Here is a 17,103-nt window from a genome sequence, read left to right as displayed (position 1 = left end):
AAATCAGTCAGCAGTGGCAACGGATATTGATATTTAACCGTGATTTTATTCAAAAGCCGATAATCAATGCACGGCCTCAAAGAGCCATCTTTCTTAGCCACAAAGAAAAAACCGGCTCCTAAGGGAGATGACGAAGGACGAATATGTCCCTTTTCCAAGGACTCCTTTATATATTCTCGCATAGCAGCATGCTCAGGCACAGACAGATTAAATAAACGACCCTTAGGGTATTTACTACCCGGAATCAAATCTATGGCACAATCGCACTCCCGGTGCGGAGGTAATGAACCAAGCTTAGGTTCTTCAAAAACGTCACGATATTCAGTCAAGAATTCAGGAATCTCAGAGGGAATAGATGATGAAATGGAAACCACAGGTACGTCCCCATGCGTCCCCTTACATCCCCAGCTTAACACAGACATAGCTTTCCAGTCAAGGACTGGGTTATGAGATTGCAGCCATGGCAATCCAAGCACCAACACATCATGTAGGTTATACAGCACAAGAAAGCGAATAATCTCCTGGTGATCCGGATTAATCCGCATAGTTACTTGTGTCCAGTATTGTGGTTTATTGCTAGCCAATGGGGTGGAGTCAATCCCCTTCAGGGGTATAGGAGTTTCAAGAGGCTCCAAATCATACCCACAGCGTTTGGCAAAGGACCAATCCATAAGACTCAAAGCGGCGCCAGAGTCGACATAGGCATCCGCGGTAATAGATGATAAAGAACAAATCAGGGTCACAGAAAGAATAAACTTAGACTGTAAAGTGCCAATTGAAACAGACTTATCAAGCTTCTTAGTACGCTTAGAGCATGCTGATATAACATGAGTTGAATCACCGCAATAGAAGCACAACCCATTTTTTCGTCTAAAATTCTGCCGTTCACTTCTGGACAGAATTCTATCACATTGCATATTCTCTGGCGTCTTCTCAGTAGACACCGCCAAATGGTGCACAGGTTTGCGCTCCCGCAGACGCCTATCGATCTGGATAGCCATTGTCATGGACTCATTCAGACCCGCAGGCACAGGGAACCCCACCATAACATCCTTAATGGCATCAGAGAGACCCTCTCTGAAATTCGCCGCCAGGGCGCACTCATTCCACTGAGTAAGCACAGCCCATTTACGGAATTTCTGGCAGTATATTTCAGCTTCGTCTTGCCCCTGAGATAGGGACATCAAGGCCTTTTCCGCCTGAAGTTCTAACTGAGGTTCCTCATAAAGCAACCCCAAGGCCAGAAAAAACACATCCACATTGAGCAACGCAGGATCCCCTGGAGCCAATGCAAAAGCCCAATCCTGAGGGTCGCCCCGGAGCAAGGAAATCACAATCCTGACCTGCTGAGCAGGATCTCCAGCAGAGCGAGATTTCAGGGACAAAAACAACTTGCAATTATTTTTGAAATTTTGAAAGCAAGATCTATTCCCCGAGAAAAATTCAGGCAAAGGAATTCTAGGTTCAGATATAGGAACATGAACAACAAAATCTTGTAAATTTTGAACTTTCGTGGTGAGATTATTCAAACCTGCAGCTAAACTCTGAATATCCATTTTAAACAGGTGAACACAGAGCCATTCCAGGATTAGAAGGAGAGAGAGAGAGAAAGGCTGCAATATAGGCAGACTTGCAAGAGATTCAATTACAAGCACACTCAGAACTGAGAAAAAAAAAAAAAAAAAAAAATCTTCAGCAGACTTCTCCTTTCTCTCCTTTCTCTGTCAATTAATTTAACCCTTTTTGGCCGGTCAAACTGTTATGGTTCTCAATGGCAAGAGAACATAGCCCAGCAAAAATAAGAACTAGCTCTTGGAAGGATGGAAACTTAAACTGACCATGAACTAAACCTGCCGCACAACTAACAGTAGCCGGGTAGCGTTGCCTGCGTTTTATCCTTAGACGCCCAGCGCCGGCCGGACTACTAACTAATCCTGGCAGAGGAAAATATAGTCCTGGCTCACCTCTAGAGAAATTTCCCCGAAAGGCAGACAGAGGCCCCCACAAATATTGGCGGTGATTTTAGATGAAATGACAAGCGTAGTATGAAAATAGGTTTAGCAAAATTGAGGTCCGCTTACTAGATAGCAGGAAGACAGAAAGGGCACTTTCATGGTCAGCTGAAAACCCTATCAAAACCCATCCTGAAATTGCTTTAAGACTCTAGTATTAACTCATAACATCAGAGTGGCAATTTCAGATCACAAGAGCTTTCCAGACACAGAAACGAAACTACAGCTGTGAACTGGAACAAAATGCAAAAACAAACAAGGACTAAAGTCCAACTTAGCTGGGAGTTGTCTAGCAGCAGGAACATGCACAGAAAGGCTTCTGATTACAATGTTGACCGGCATGGAAGTGACAGAGGAGCAAGGCTAAATAGCGACTCCCACATCCTGATGGAAACAGGTGAACAGAGAGGATGATGCACACCAGTTCAATTCCACCAGTGGCCACAGGGGGAGCCCAAAATCCAATTTCACAACAGTCTTCCTTCTCTGGCTACATAGCCACACACCCCCACACACACTATTAATTTGATCGTAAAATGATTGAAGAGTTTCGGAAGACCCCTTCCAAATACAGAACACATCATCTATATATCTAAGCCAAAGTTGACAATGGGCATAGTACAAAGAGTTGGAGTATATGAATTTGGATTCGAAATATGACATATAAGCATTTCCATAAGGTGGGGCCACATTGGACCCCATAGCTGTACCTTGGATCTGTAGATAGAAAGTTGATTACCTGGGGTTCTGTGGAAGACTGTTCTAGGAGAATCCTAGTTGCTAAAATATCTTTATTGTTTTGTATTGAAGTATATAGATTATTTACATCCAATGTGACTAGAAGAGTATCAGATAGTTGACCAAGGCTCCAGTGTCAAAAATGAAAAATGATGTATTTTTAACCAAAGGTGTCAGTATTTTTTCAAGTAGTATAGATAGTCGTGACAGGATAGAGTCCATGGACACCACTATAGGTCTCCCTGGAGGATCATCAAATTGTTTATGAATTTTTGGTAATGTATAGAGAACTGGTGTAATGGGATCGTATTTAGTGAGAAATTCCAGAGTCTTTTTGTCTATAATACCTGACAGTACCGCTTGTTCAAGAGTGTAGCTTATTTTATCCCTTATGGAGGCAGTGGGATTGTGAGATAAGGGTAAATAAACTTCTCTGTTATTGAATTGGGATAGAATTTCGTTTCGGTGCTTGAAACGGTCCATAATGACTGTGGCTCCCCCCTTGTCAGCCAGTTTATAATGATATCTTTATTAGATATTAAAGACCGAAGTGCTATGCGTTCATCACAGTCTATATTAGACTGAAATAACAGTTCACCTCTCGAGATCTGTCTAGTAAATTTAGTTACTTCTTTTGCGACCAATGAAATGTAAGTCTCTACAGGTGGACTGTTCTTAGGAGGGTTAAATGGCTGTGTAATCAGAGTCTGCCTATGGGGAGTGCATTATACAATATAGAGTCTGCCTATGGGGAGTGCATTATACTATATAGAGTCTGCCAATGGGGAGTGCATTATACTATATAGAGTCTGCCTATGGGGAGTGTATGATACTATATAGAATCTTCCTATGAGGGGTGCATTATACTATATAGAATCTTCCTATGAGGGCTGCATTATACTATAAAGAGTCTGCCTATGAGGGGTGCATTATACTATATAGAATCTGCCTATAAGGGGTGCATTATACTATATAAAGTCTGCCTATGGGGAGTGCATTATACTATATAGAGTCTGCCTATAAGGGGTACATTATACTATATAGAGTCTGCCCATGGGGAGTGCATTATACTATATAGAGTCTGCCTATGGGGAATGCATTATACTATATAGAGTCTGCCTATGGGGAGTGTATTATACTATACAGAGTCTGCCTATGGGGAGTTTATTATACTATACAGAGTCTGCCTATGGGGAGTGCATTATACTATATGGAGGCCTATGGGGAGTGCATTATACTATAGTGAGGACTATCTGGTGTATTATGCTATATGGAGGCTATCTAGGGAGCCATCATACTGTGTGAAGATTACAGTGACGGGGCCATCATACAGTGCTGGAGCCATCAAACAATTTGGGGATACTAAGGGGTCAGAATATATACAGTGAGTGGGCATTATTCTGTGTATAAGAGAGCATCATGCTGTGTATAGGGGAGCTGTACAGGGGGAGACTAGGGACATTATTAAATGTAAAGTGGGCACTTATTGTTATAGGGGAACGCAGGTTACTGTGACTGTCAAAGGGGCACACAGGGCAATATTACTTTCTAGGGGACAAAACGTGGGCCCTGTTTTCTAGGGAACTTGCACCCTGCATTACTATATTCTAGAGGGGTGTTTTAGAATTTAGAAATCACAGAGAACCACACAGCAGGGGCAGTAACATACGGCAGCAGCGGCTCAGTATTGGGGTATCAGGTGCAGTAATAGGGACACATACGGCAGCAGCAGCTCAGTATTGGAGTATCAGGGGCAGTAATAGGGACACATACGGCAGCAGCGGCTCAGTATTGGGGTATCAGGGGCAGTAATAGGGTCACATACGGCAGCAGCTCAGTATTGGGGTATCAGGGGCAGTAATAGGGACACATACGGCAGCAGCAGCTCAGTATTGGGGCATCAGGTGCAGTAATAGGGACACATACGGCAGCAGCGGCTCAGTATTGGGGTATCAGGGGCAGTAATAGGGACACATATGGCAGCAGCGGCTCAGTATTGGGGTATCAGGGGCAGTAATAGGGTCACATACGGCAGCAGCGACTCAGTATTGGGGTATCAGGGGCAGTAATAGGGACACATACGGCAGCAGCAGCTCAGTATTGGGGTATCAGGGGCAGTAATAGGGACACATACGGCAGCAGCAGCTCAGTATTGGGGTATCAGGTGCAGTAATAGGGACACATACGGCAGCAGCGGCTCAGTATTGGGGTATCAGGTGCAGTAATAGGGACACATACGGCAGCAGCGGCTCAGTATTGGGGTATCAGGTGCAGTAATAGGGACACATACGGCAGCAGCAGCTCAGTATTGGGGTATCAGGGGCAGTAATAGGGACACATACGGCAGCAGCGGCTCAGTATTGGGGTATCAGGGGCAGTAATAGGGACACATACGGCAGCAGAGGCTCAGTATTGGGGTATCAGGTGCAGTAATAGGGACACATACGGCAGCAGAGGCTCAGTATTGGGGTATCAGGGGCAGTAATAGGGACACATACGGCAGCAGTGGCTCAGTATTGGGGTATCAGGGGCAGTAATAGGGACACATACGGCAGCAGAGGCTCAGTATTGGGGTATCAGGTGCAGTAATAGGGACACATACGGCAGCAGCGGCTCAGTATTGGGGTATCAGGGGCAGTAATAGGGTCACATACGGCAGCAGCAGCTCAGTATTGGGGTATCAGGGGCAGTAATAGGGACACATACGGCAGCAGCGGCTCAGTACTGAGGTATCAGGGGCAGTAATAGGGACACATACGGCAGCAGCGGCTCAGCATTGGGGTATCAGCGGCAGTAATAGGGACACATACGGCAGCAGCGGCTCAGCATTGGGGTATCAGCGGCTCAGCATTGGGGTATCAGCAGGATGAGCAGTTTGTGTAGGTTGGGAATAGTCCCATTGGGGACAGTGATGGAAATGTGAGAAGTGAAATGTGTCATTGTTGTAATCTCTGCAGAGAAGTCCTGGCTGGAAGAAGTTGTCATGTCGGTCTGGGCCAGATTAAAAAATATGAAAAGTAAACGATTCCATCAGAAAAAAACATCAGCGGTTATTATCTGTAACTGTGCTGTGATCACTTATGTGTTCCGTGGGACTGGTATCTACCACTGACCATATGGCTGTAATATCAATGTTGGTCTTTATATAGAGATTATTGTCAGTAACAGTGCGGTCATCTGCTGAGGTTCTCCTACATCCACTATTAGGATGTGTCACCCAGTTGTAATCAAGGTTACCTGGTTAGGGGCCCACTCAGAAGTTTCACCCCTGAACCAAAACCCTAGCTACGCCTCTGATTCCCTCATAGTACCCTGTTGTGAATTCTGCTCTTGGGCTCCCTCCGGTGGTTATAAGTGGTAATGTTATGAGTTCTGCTCTTGGGCTCCCTCCGGTTGTTATAAGTGGTACTGCTGCTCCTTTGGATTTCAGCAGTCATCAGGTGCTTTCACTTATTACCAATTCTGACTGGGCTATTTAGTCTGGCCAGATCCTTTGGTTAGTGCCAGTTGTCCATTGTTCCTGGGTGGATTCACATCTCTTCCTGGATTCTCCTGCTTATCTGTTCAAATCATCAAAGGTAAGTCCTGGCTTGGTTTTTGCAGTCCACATACTGTGGACTTTATTGTTCAGTGCATTTCTATGTTTTTCTTGTCCAGCTTTGTCAGTGTGGATTTATTTAGTCAAGCTGGAAGCTCTGGAGAAGCAGATTTTCCCTCCATGCCTTTAGTTAGGGGTGGAGATTTTTGTATTATCTGTGGTGGATTTTTCTAGTGATTTTTAATACTGACCGCATAGTACTCTGTCCTATTCTGTCTATTTAGCTAGATTGGCCTCCTTTGCTAAATCCTGTTTTCAGCCTGTGTATGTTTTTTCCCTCTCCTCTCACAGTCAATATATGTGGGGGGCTGTCTATCTTTTGGGGATTTTCTCTGAGGCAAGATAGTTTTCCGTTTCTATCTATAGGGGTAATTAGTTCTCCGGCTGTGTCGAGGTGTCTAGGACTGGTAGGTACATCCCACGGCTACTGCTAGTTGCGGTGTTAAGTTCAGGGTCTGCGGTCAGTACAGGTACCACCTCCTCCAGAGCACGTCTGATGCTGCTCCTAAGCCACCAGATCATAACAGTACCCCCAATTAAGAATAGTGTTCCCACAGTGACCCAAACACAGAGTGATGCCTCTTCATTGCCCTCAACATAGTATGATGTCCACAGTTACCCCAGCAAAGTATTGTTGAGGGAGGATCTAAAGTGATCCTTCATGGTTAACTCAGTGATTTCCAAATTAATCTACAGGGCGTTGCCGGCAACTGAAAATGACCAGACGGAGACGTGTGTCTCTGTTTGGGGGGATCAAGCAGATCTCTGGCCCCCGTTTATTGTGTATCACTTTTCATAATCATAGAAATTATACTTCAACCAATCAGCATAAGAACACGCTCACAGTTCTTAACCTATAAGAATGCAGGAACAGTCTGTACGTCAAAGTCTCGTAGAACAATACACCCTCAGTCTCATGTCCTGTCCAGATTGCAACAATCAAGGTCTCATAACAGCTGTGAACTTTAGCCTAGTAACAAAATTTATCTTAAAACAGCAAAATGGAGTTGATAAGCACAAACTGGAGAATCTTTCTTAATTTGTTCCTTCACAGTATGATGCCTCATATTGGCCCCAACGCAGAATGATGTTCCCACAGGGGCCCCAACACAATATGATGCTCTCACATTGGCCCCAGCACAGAATGATGCTCCCACAGGGCCTCCGACACAATATGATGCTCCCACACTGGCCCCAACACAGAATGATGATGCCACGGGGGACTCGACACAATATAATGCTCTCGCATCGGCCCCAACATAGAATAATGCTCCCACAGATCCTCTGAAACAATATGATGCTCCCTCATTGGCCCCAACACAGAATGATGCTCCCACAGGGGCCCCAACACAATATGATGCTCCCACATTGGCCCCAACACAGAATGATGCTCCCACAATACTAACAACAAAGAATTACCGTATGCCCTCACAGAGCCCACAACACTATATGATGTGCCCACATTGCCCCTAACAGAAATTAATACTCCCACAGTACCAGAAACACAGAATTATACCACACAATGCCCCAACACAATATGATGCCCCCACATTGGCCCCAACACAGAATGATGCTCCCACAGTGCCCACAACACAATATGATGCCTCCACATTGGCCACATCACAGAATTATGCCCTCAGAGTTCCCCAACTCGGTATGATTCCCCCTCAATATCCCCAACACAGAATGATGGATCCACAATATTGGAAGCACAGTATTGTACCCCCACAGTGCCCTAACATGATCCCCCCCTCATTGGTCCCAACACAGAATGATGCTCCACAAAACTAGCAACACAGAACTATGCCCCCACCATAATATGATGCCTCTTCATTGACCCCATCACAGAATGATGGTTCCACAGTGCCATCTTTACAGAATTATGCCTCATAATGCCCCCCACATAATATGATACCCTCACTCTGGCCCCAACACAGAATGATGCACTCATAATACTGGCAGCACAGTATTATACCCCACCGTGCCCCAACACAGAATGATACCCCCACATTGGTCCCAACACAGAATGATGCTCCCATAATACCAGCAACACAGAATTACCATATGCCACCAACATAATATGATGCCTCCTCATTGACCCCATCACAGAATTACAGTTCCACAATACTAGCTTTACAGAATTATGCCCCGTAATGCCCCTGACATAATATGATATCCCCACATTGGCCCCAACACAGAATGATGCTTCCACGGTATTGGCAACACAGATATATATATATATATATATTTACACCATCCTGTCTATTTTAAAAAATTGTTATTTTTAAATTATTGGTTAATAAAGATCTTTTTTACTGTCATCCGCTAATGTGTCACTTCATACCTCAATAGGTAATTTATTTCAGCAACACAGAAATATAGTATAATGCACCCCCATAGGCAGACTCTATAGTATAATGCGCCCCCATAGGCAGACTCTATAGTATAATGCACCCCCATAGGCTGACTGTAATATAATGCACCATGCGACACCCGCCAGGGCCTAGGGGTACTCGGTACTGGGTCTGGTTGTTATTAAAGGGGAGGTCACGGTGGTGGCGACCCAGTCTGTGGCCCTGGGCACCCAAGTAAAAGGGAATGTCTTTAAAGGGGTTTTGAGAATAAAGTTTGTTCATGATGCCACCTGTGGTATTCGGTCAGGGATGACTGACGCTGCTTAAAGGGGTCCGCTGGGGTGATGTTATGGCAGCTAAGATGTCATAACTTCCCACAGGTAAAGCTGGATCCCCAGGGCTCCCAATGTATAGATAAAGATGGTGGGTGGTGTAGCAAGAAATGGAGGACACAGGTTTGCAGTCTCTTTACCTGGTTTACTGATGAGTTCAGGCAGCCACAGTCCAGGGTACCAGATCACAGGTACAGGTAGGGTCCGGCCAGCTTGGAAGCGAGTTGGGAGTTCCCCTACCAGGTGAGGTTAGAAGCCTTCTTTCTAGCGCTGTGGTGTAGTCCCTTGCTGCCTTAGGCCTCACACAAGGTCCTCATGTGTTCTCTCTGTCCTCCTTGCAGGTAGAACACTACCCGTACGACAGGTAGCTCGAGCCATTTTAAAGTGTCTCTTTCATGACCCAAGCTCTATGTGCTACTGTGTGCTCAGGTTTCAATGGTGGACAGGTGACTTGTAATCCAGATGTCCTGCCGATTTCTGCTGTGAGCCGTGGAGTGCTTCACAGCCCTGGTCTTCCGGTATCTGCGCTCAGTAGGGAGGTAGCTCAGTCGCAGCTAACCTCCCAGCTCTTCACTCTCCTGAGCTCCACTTCCCCTCCACGCTCTCTACAGCTTGTTCTGCTTTCCGTGCTATTTCTGTCCAGGAGCTGCAGCACCCTCATGGCTGCACGGCCCCTTCAGTCTTTCTGACTCTCACTGTCTGACTGCTCTCTTCTCTGTCCCTCTGACAGACTGACTGACTTCAGTACCTGTCTCTGGCAGACTAACTGACTTTCCCTCCAGACCAGAATATATATAGGGGAGCCATCCACAAACTGGATCAGAGCTCCCCCTTCTGCCCTGGAGTATGAACATGTTGCATGCTTGTGGTTACCTGATAAGAGAGATCCTTTCTCGCCTCCAAGCGTGACATCACCCTCCCCGTGAGGAAAGCAATGCCACTGTGGCAACCAGGAACCTGGGGTGTCACACACCACCCATAAGCAGACTCTGCACCCCATAAAAAATAAATATTTACAATACTCACCTGAGTCACCTCTCTTCCTTGCTCCTCTGCTGCTCCCAGCGCCTGCACATCTATGGACAGCGGGAGCCGAATAGTGACGTCAATGCGACCCCCTGTCAGTGTCTGCATCAGGGACGTCAGACGCTGAGTGGGACGGTGATGGGAGAGGGTGCAAAAGGCTCCCACTTTCATCAATGCCGTGAACTGTATCGGCATCCAGCCGATACAGTTGAACCTGCGATAACGATGGCTGTGCACGCTGAGACAGTTGCAGTAGCGTAGCTCCAGGTGGGCCCCCTCAGATTGCAAGGCCCGGGGCGACTGCCCCCTCTGTCCCCCTGGTATCTACGCTACTAGAGGGAATCATAATCAGGATATGGAGGAGACTGTAGGGGGCATCATACTGCGGGGGTGCACTTTTGAAGGCTTCTTATTTATGCGGTCCAAGAAAGTGGCATCGTAGTGGTGAGAACACTAAGTGGCTCCGGCGGCTGCACTATTTCTGTGTGGGTGTCCCAATACACGTCCTTCCCTCTTTCTTTAAAAGTTGGGTGTTATGCCCCTCTGTGTTGTGCCTACTCCACTGCACTTTTTATTTTTTTGCGGAGTTGGGCAATTTGTACTTTCTTCATGCAGCCACACGATTTCCCTGGCATAACCCCAAAACATACCATAAGTGTCTGACCAGTGAGGCAACGCATGCAAATTATATTTAATAGTGGGACATTTCATCATTACCAGCTTCTCATCATTAGAAATAAGTCCAGAAATCCCAGGCGAGCTCAGTGAGCTGACGGTGGGGCTGTGTGAGAAGCTAAAGTCTTGCCAGGAGCGAGTAACGTGAGGTGTGTCCGGTTAGTAAGTGCGACAGTCACACACCCGTCCTCCGACAGTCACAGATGTGGACCAGCAAGAGACTCCTGCTCCTGCTCTGCTGTATGGGATGCATTGGAGGGGTAAGTACGTGGGGGACCATAGTGTAAGGGATAGTACCTGATGGGGGTAGTAGTCTAGGACTGTGTTTTTAGGTTTTCACTGTAAATATTTTCCAAAATACGACTGATATTATTTTATGACATCCGGGGCCGGAAACGATGTGTTTTCTACCATGTATACAGCAGAGTAATCTTATTACATAAGTAACGAGTTCGTAATAAGACTTATTACACTCCCCCGGGGGCGCGGAGATGCTGGAAATACAAGTGCAAGACTTATTCTAGATAAAGTATCTGCATATTAATGGACGGCTAAAGACACAAATATCACTAACAGACTGAGAGCGTAGAAGGATGAGAATGAGTGCTTGGTAGTAAAAAAAAAAAAGTCCAAAATGTATAAAAACAGAAACAGAGGCAAAATGAAACCATTTCCAGAGGACGGAAGAACGACTTAACCGTTTGGTTGTTAGAAATGAGAGATTACGTAATAGGAGAAGGAAGAGAAAGTAGGAAATTATCTAAGAGCCGGGAGACCACCGCAACCTTCAGGGAGTGACTGGTCATCGGAAATGACAGCTGCAAAAATTAGATGAAAAATTACTTAATTTTAGCATACGTAAAGATTGGAAATGTGTGCACACGGGGGACGCAACCAAGAACCAGGCACCTAATGGCTCAGGGGTAAAAGCAAGTGCCCAAGAAAAGGGCAATAAAAGTGGCGTCAGGCATTCGACTACGCGCGAAACTACGGAGATAAATCAGAGAGGTAAGAGTAACTTCAAATCCTGAAACGCCTTTGTGGCTTCTTAGTCTGAATTCGCATGTGACGTAAAAACGGAGTAGTTTTTGGGGGGTTAATTTACAGCTTGTGATCCTCAGGGGTGGGGAAAAAAATCTGTGCGACATGCTCCAGCATGGAGGAGCATCATTGCATGCGCCCATCGGCACACTCGTGACACCATCGTCGATGGATTGCTGTAAAAGCCGGGGGGTCTATTGAAGACCTCCGTGTTTGTCATGGTCGGGCTTCAAAGGAGACGGTGATTTTTACTGTAAGCAGCAACACTCTAGCATTGGTGTATGGAGCATAAGTGATCGGACCATCGTAGCTTCCAGTCCCTTAAGGGGACTATATATAAAAAAACATAAAAGTTCAAATCGCCCCCTTTCCCCCCATTAAAAATAAAGAAATTTAAAAAAATACACATACAGTATGTTGTGTCTCCGCCTTCAGAAAAGTGTGAGCTATCAAAATAAAAAAATAATTAACTGATCAGTAAACACCGTAAATGGAAAAAAAAATCAAGCAGACCAAAATTACTAAGTGATTACTAAGGGGGCTAAAAAAAATGTAAAAAAAATTAAAAAAAACAAACCATACATTTAAAGCAGTGAAGCCCCATACGACAAACCCCGGAAAGTAAAAATTTAAAAATCAGAAATGACATTTTTTGGTTTAAAAAAATACGATAAAAAAATCAATCAGAATGTCTTATGTGCCCCAAAATGTGATCAATAAAAAATACCGCTCGGCGCACAGGGAGAAGCCTCCACATGGCTACTGATGGAAAAATGTAAAAGTTACAGAAAATGGTGATAACATTTCTTTTTTTTAACAAATTTTTGAAGCACTAAACCAAAAAAACAAGAAAAAAAGTTTCAAGTTTTGCACCGACGTAATCGCACTAACGTGGAGAATTATATTACCGGGTCATTTTTACTGCACAGTGAACGTCACAAAAACAAAATGCAAAAAACAATGTCGGAATTGAGTTTTTTCACAATTTCACCATTTTTTATTTTTTTTTATTTATTTGAAAGAAAAATAAGCACGCAAAGCATTGATTCGAAATCGCCCTGACATATCTCTATCTATCATCTATCATGTTCCTCATCTCTATCAATCTCCATCTTTGAACATCTTTAACCCCTTAAGCCCCGAGGGTGGTTTGCACGTTAATGATCGGGCCAATTTTTACAATTCTGACCACTGTCTCTTTATGAGGTTATAACTCTGGAACGCTTCAGCAGATCCTGGTGATTCTGACATTGTTTTCTCGAGACATATTGTACTTCATGATAGTGGTAACATTTGTTTGATATTACCTGCGTTTATTTGTGAAAAAAACAGAAATTTGGCGAAAATTTTGAAAATTTCGCAATTTTCCAACTTTGAATTTTTATGCCCTTAAATCAGAGAGATATGTCACAAAAAATAGTTAATAAATAACATTTCCCACACGTCTACTTTACATCAGCACAATTTTGGAAGCAAAATTTTTTTTTCGTTAGGGAATTATAAGGGTTAAAATTTGACCAGCAATTTCTCATTTTTACAACACCATTTTTTTTTAGGGACCACATCACATTTGAAGTCATTTTGAGGGGTCTATATGATAGAAAATACCCAAGTGTGACACCATTCTAAAAACTGCACCCCTCAAGGTGCTTAAAACCACATTCAAGAAGTTTATTAACCCTTCAGGTGTTTCACAGGAATTTTTGGAATGTTTAAAAAAAATGAACATTTAATTTTATTTCACAAAAAATTTACTTCATCTCCAATTTGTTTTATTTTACCAAGGGTAACAGGAGAAAATGGACCCCAAACGTTGTTGTACAATTTGTCCTGAGTACCCGGATACCCCATATGTGGGGGGAACCACTGTTTGAGCGCATGGCAGAGCTCGGAAGGGAAGGAGCGCCATTTGACTTCTCAAAGCAAAATTGGCTGGAATTGAGATGGGACGCCATGTTGCGTTTGGAGAGCCCCTGATGTGCCTAAACATTGAAACCCTCCACAAGTGACCCCATTTTGGAAAGTACACCCCATAAGAAACTTATCTAGATGTGTGGTGAGCACTTTGACCCATCAAGTGCTTCACAGAAGTTTATAATGTAGAGCCGTAAAAATAAAAAATAATATTTTTTCACAAAAATGAATTTTTGCCCCCAATTTTTTATTTTCCCAATTTTTTTTATTTTCCCCAAAAAAAGAAATTGTACCCCAAACATTGTTGTGCAATTTGTCCTGAGTACGCTGATACCCCATTTATGGGGGGTAAACCACTGTTTGGGTGCATGACAGAGCTCGGAAGGGAAGGAGCGCCATTTGACTCTTCAATGCAAAATTGGCTGGAATTAAGATGGGACGCCATGTTGCATTTGGAGAGCCCCTGATGTGCCTAAACATTGAAACCTCCCACAAGTGACACCATTTTGGAAAGTAGACCCCCTAAGGATCTTATCTAGATGTATTGTGAGAACTTTGAACCCCCAAGTGTTTCACTACAGTTTATAATGCAGAGCGGTAAAAATAAAAATTCTTCTTTTTTTCCACAAAAATTATTTTTTAGCCCTCAGTTTTGTATTTCCCCAAGGGTAACAGGAGAAATTGGACCCCAAAAGTTGTTGCACAATTTGTCCTGAGTACGCTGATACCCCATATGTGGGGGTAACTACCGTTTGGGTGCATGGCAGAGCTCGGAAGGGAAGGTGCGCCATTTGGAATGCAGACTTAGATGGATTGGTCTGCAGGCGTCACATTGCGTTTGCAGAGCCCCTAATGTACCTAAACAGTAGAAACCCCCCACAAGTGACCCCATATTGGAACCTAGACCCCCCAAGGAACTTATTTAGATGTGTTGTGAGAACTTTGAACCCCCAAGTGTTTCACTACAGTTAATAACGCAAAGCCGTGAAAATAAAAAATGGTTTTTTTTCCACAAAAATTATCTTTAACACCCAGTTTTGTATTTTCCCAAGGTTAACAGGAGAAATTGGACCCCAAAAGTTGTTGTCCAATTTGTCCTGAGTACGCTGATACCCCATATGTGGGGGAAACCATCGTTTGGGTGCATGGCAGAGGTCAGAAGGGAAGGAGCGCCATTTGGAATGCAGACTTAGATGGATTAGTTTGCAGGCATCACGTTGCATTTCCAGAGCCCCTGATGTACCTAAACAGTAGAAACCCTCCACAAGTGACCCCATATTGGAAACTAGACCCCCCAAGGAACTTATCTAGATGTGTTGTGAGAACTTTGAACCCCCAAGTGCTTCACTACAGTTTATATCGCAGAGCTGTGAAAATAAAACATTATTTTTGGCCCACAAAATTTTTTTTTAGCCCACAAAACTTTTATTTTTCCAAGGGTAACAAGAGAAATTGGACCCCTGAAGTTGTTGTACAATTTGTGCTGAGTACGCTGTTACCCCATATGTTGGTGTAAACCCCTGTTTGGGCGCACGGGAGCTCGGAAGGGAAGGAGCACTGTTTTACTGTTTCAACGTAGAATTGTCTGGAATTGAGGTCGGACGCCATGTCGCGTTAGGAGAGCCCTGATGTGCCTAAACAGTGGAAACCCCCAATTCTAACTGAAACCCTAACCCAAACACACCCCTAACCCCAACCACACCCCTAACCCCAACCCTAACTCCAACACACCCCTATCCCTAATCCCAACCATAACCCTAACCACACCCCTAACCCTGACACACCCCTAACCCTAATCCCAACCGTAAATGTAATCCAAACCCTAACACTAGCCCCAACCCTAACCCTAGCCCCAACTCTAACCCTAGCTCTAACCCTAGCCCTAACCCTAACCCCAACCCTAACCCTAGCCCTAACCCTAGCCCTAACCCTAGCCCCAGCCCTAACCCTAACCCTAGCCCCAGCCCTAACCCTAACCCTAACCCTAGCCCTAACCCAAACCCTAGCCCTAACCCTAGCCCTAACCCTAATGGGAAAATGGAAATAAATACATTTTTTATTTTTTTTTATTTTTCTCTAACTAAGCGGGTGATGAAGGGGGGTTTGATTTACTTTTATAGCGGGTTTTTAGCGGATTTTTATGATTGGCAGCCGTCACACACTAAAAGATGCTATTTATTGCAAACAATTTGTTTTGCGTTACCACATTTTGAGAGCTATAATTTTTCCATATTTTGGTCCACAGAGTCTTGTGAGGTCTTGTTTTTTGCAGGACGAGTTTTTATTGGTAACATTTTCGGGCACGTGACATTTTTTGATCGCTTTTTATTCCGATTTTTCTGAGGTAGTATGACCAAAAACCAGCTATTCATGAATTTCTTTGTGGGGGGGGCGTTTATACCGTTCCGCGTTTGGTAAAATGGATAAAGCAGTTTTATTCTTCGGATCAGTTCGATTACAGCGATACCTCATTTAGATTATTTTTTTATGTTCTGGCGCTTTTATACGATAAAAACTATTTTATAGAAAAAAGAATTATTTTTGCATCGCTTTATTCTGAGGACTATAACTTTTTTATTTTTTCACTCATGATGCTGTATGGTGGCTCGTTTTTTGCGGGACAATGGTTATTTATATCTGTCTTATTGATCGCGTGCTATTCCACTTTTTGTTTGGCAGTATAATAATAAAGGGTTGTTTTTTGCTTCTTTTTTTAATTTTTTTACGGTGTTCACTGAAGGGGTTAAGTAGTGGGACAGTTTTATAGGTCGGGTCTTTATGGACGCGGCGATACTAAATATGTATACTTTTATTGTTTTTTTTATTTAGATAAAGGAATGTATTTATGGGAACAATATTTTTATTTTTGTTTCTTTATTTAGGATTTTTTTTTTTTTTTACACATGTGAATAATTTTTTTTTTACTTTATAACATTGCCCCAGGGGGGGGGGGGGCATCATGTTTTAGGGTCAGATCCCTGATCTGACATGTTGCAGAGCACTGTGTCAGATTAGCCATCTGACGTGCACTCCTGGAGGCTTCCCGGCGCCTGCTCTGAGCAGGCGCTGGTAAGCCACCTCCCTGCAGGACCCGGAAGCAGCCCCGCGACCATTTTGGATCCGGGGCCTGCAGGGAGAAGAAGGTAGGAGACCCTCGGAGCAACGCCATCACATAGCGTTACTCTGAGGGTCTCTGGGAAGCCAGCAGGGAGCTCCCTCCCTGCGCGATGCTCCCCTATACTGCCGGAACACTGCGATCATGTTTGATAGCAGTGTGCCAGGGGTTAATGTGCCGGGGGATGTCAGCTGCGATAGTCAGCTGACACCCGGCCGCGATCGGCCGCGCTCCCCCCGTGAGCGCAGCTGATCACGCTGGATGTACTATCCCGTCACTGGGAATTAAGTCCCAGGTC

The 17,103-nt window shown here is 44.4% G+C and overlaps 1 protein-coding gene across 4 annotated transcripts in view; it reads left to right on the top strand.

Moving 5' to 3' along the window:
• Positions 1-17,103, top strand: part of LOC143774301 (NXPE family member 3-like) — a 243,563-nt gene that overhangs the window by 64,774 nt on the left and 161,686 nt on the right. For 2 of the 4 annotated variants that reach the window (XM_077261748.1, XM_077261745.1), the window contains exon 1: positions 10,846-10,995. The exons of 1 other annotated variant lie outside the window; for it this stretch is intronic. In XM_077261748.1, the coding sequence (XP_077117863.1) occupies positions 10,939-10,995 (57 nt within the window). In that variant the 5' untranslated portion in view covers positions 10,846-10,938. Of the gene's footprint in view, positions 1-10,845; positions 10,996-11,043; positions 11,744-17,103 lie in introns of those variants that run through there. One more of the 4 variants, XM_077261747.1, reaches the window with a different exon arrangement.

This window comes from Ranitomeya variabilis, chromosome 5 (assembly GCF_051348905.1).
Source record: "Ranitomeya variabilis isolate aRanVar5 chromosome 5, aRanVar5.hap1, whole genome shotgun sequence".
Classification (NCBI taxonomy): Eukaryota; Metazoa; Chordata; class Amphibia; order Anura; family Dendrobatidae; genus Ranitomeya; species Ranitomeya variabilis.
Note: the sequence above shows the minus strand (reverse complement) of the source record. Positions and strands in the feature narration are given on the sequence as shown.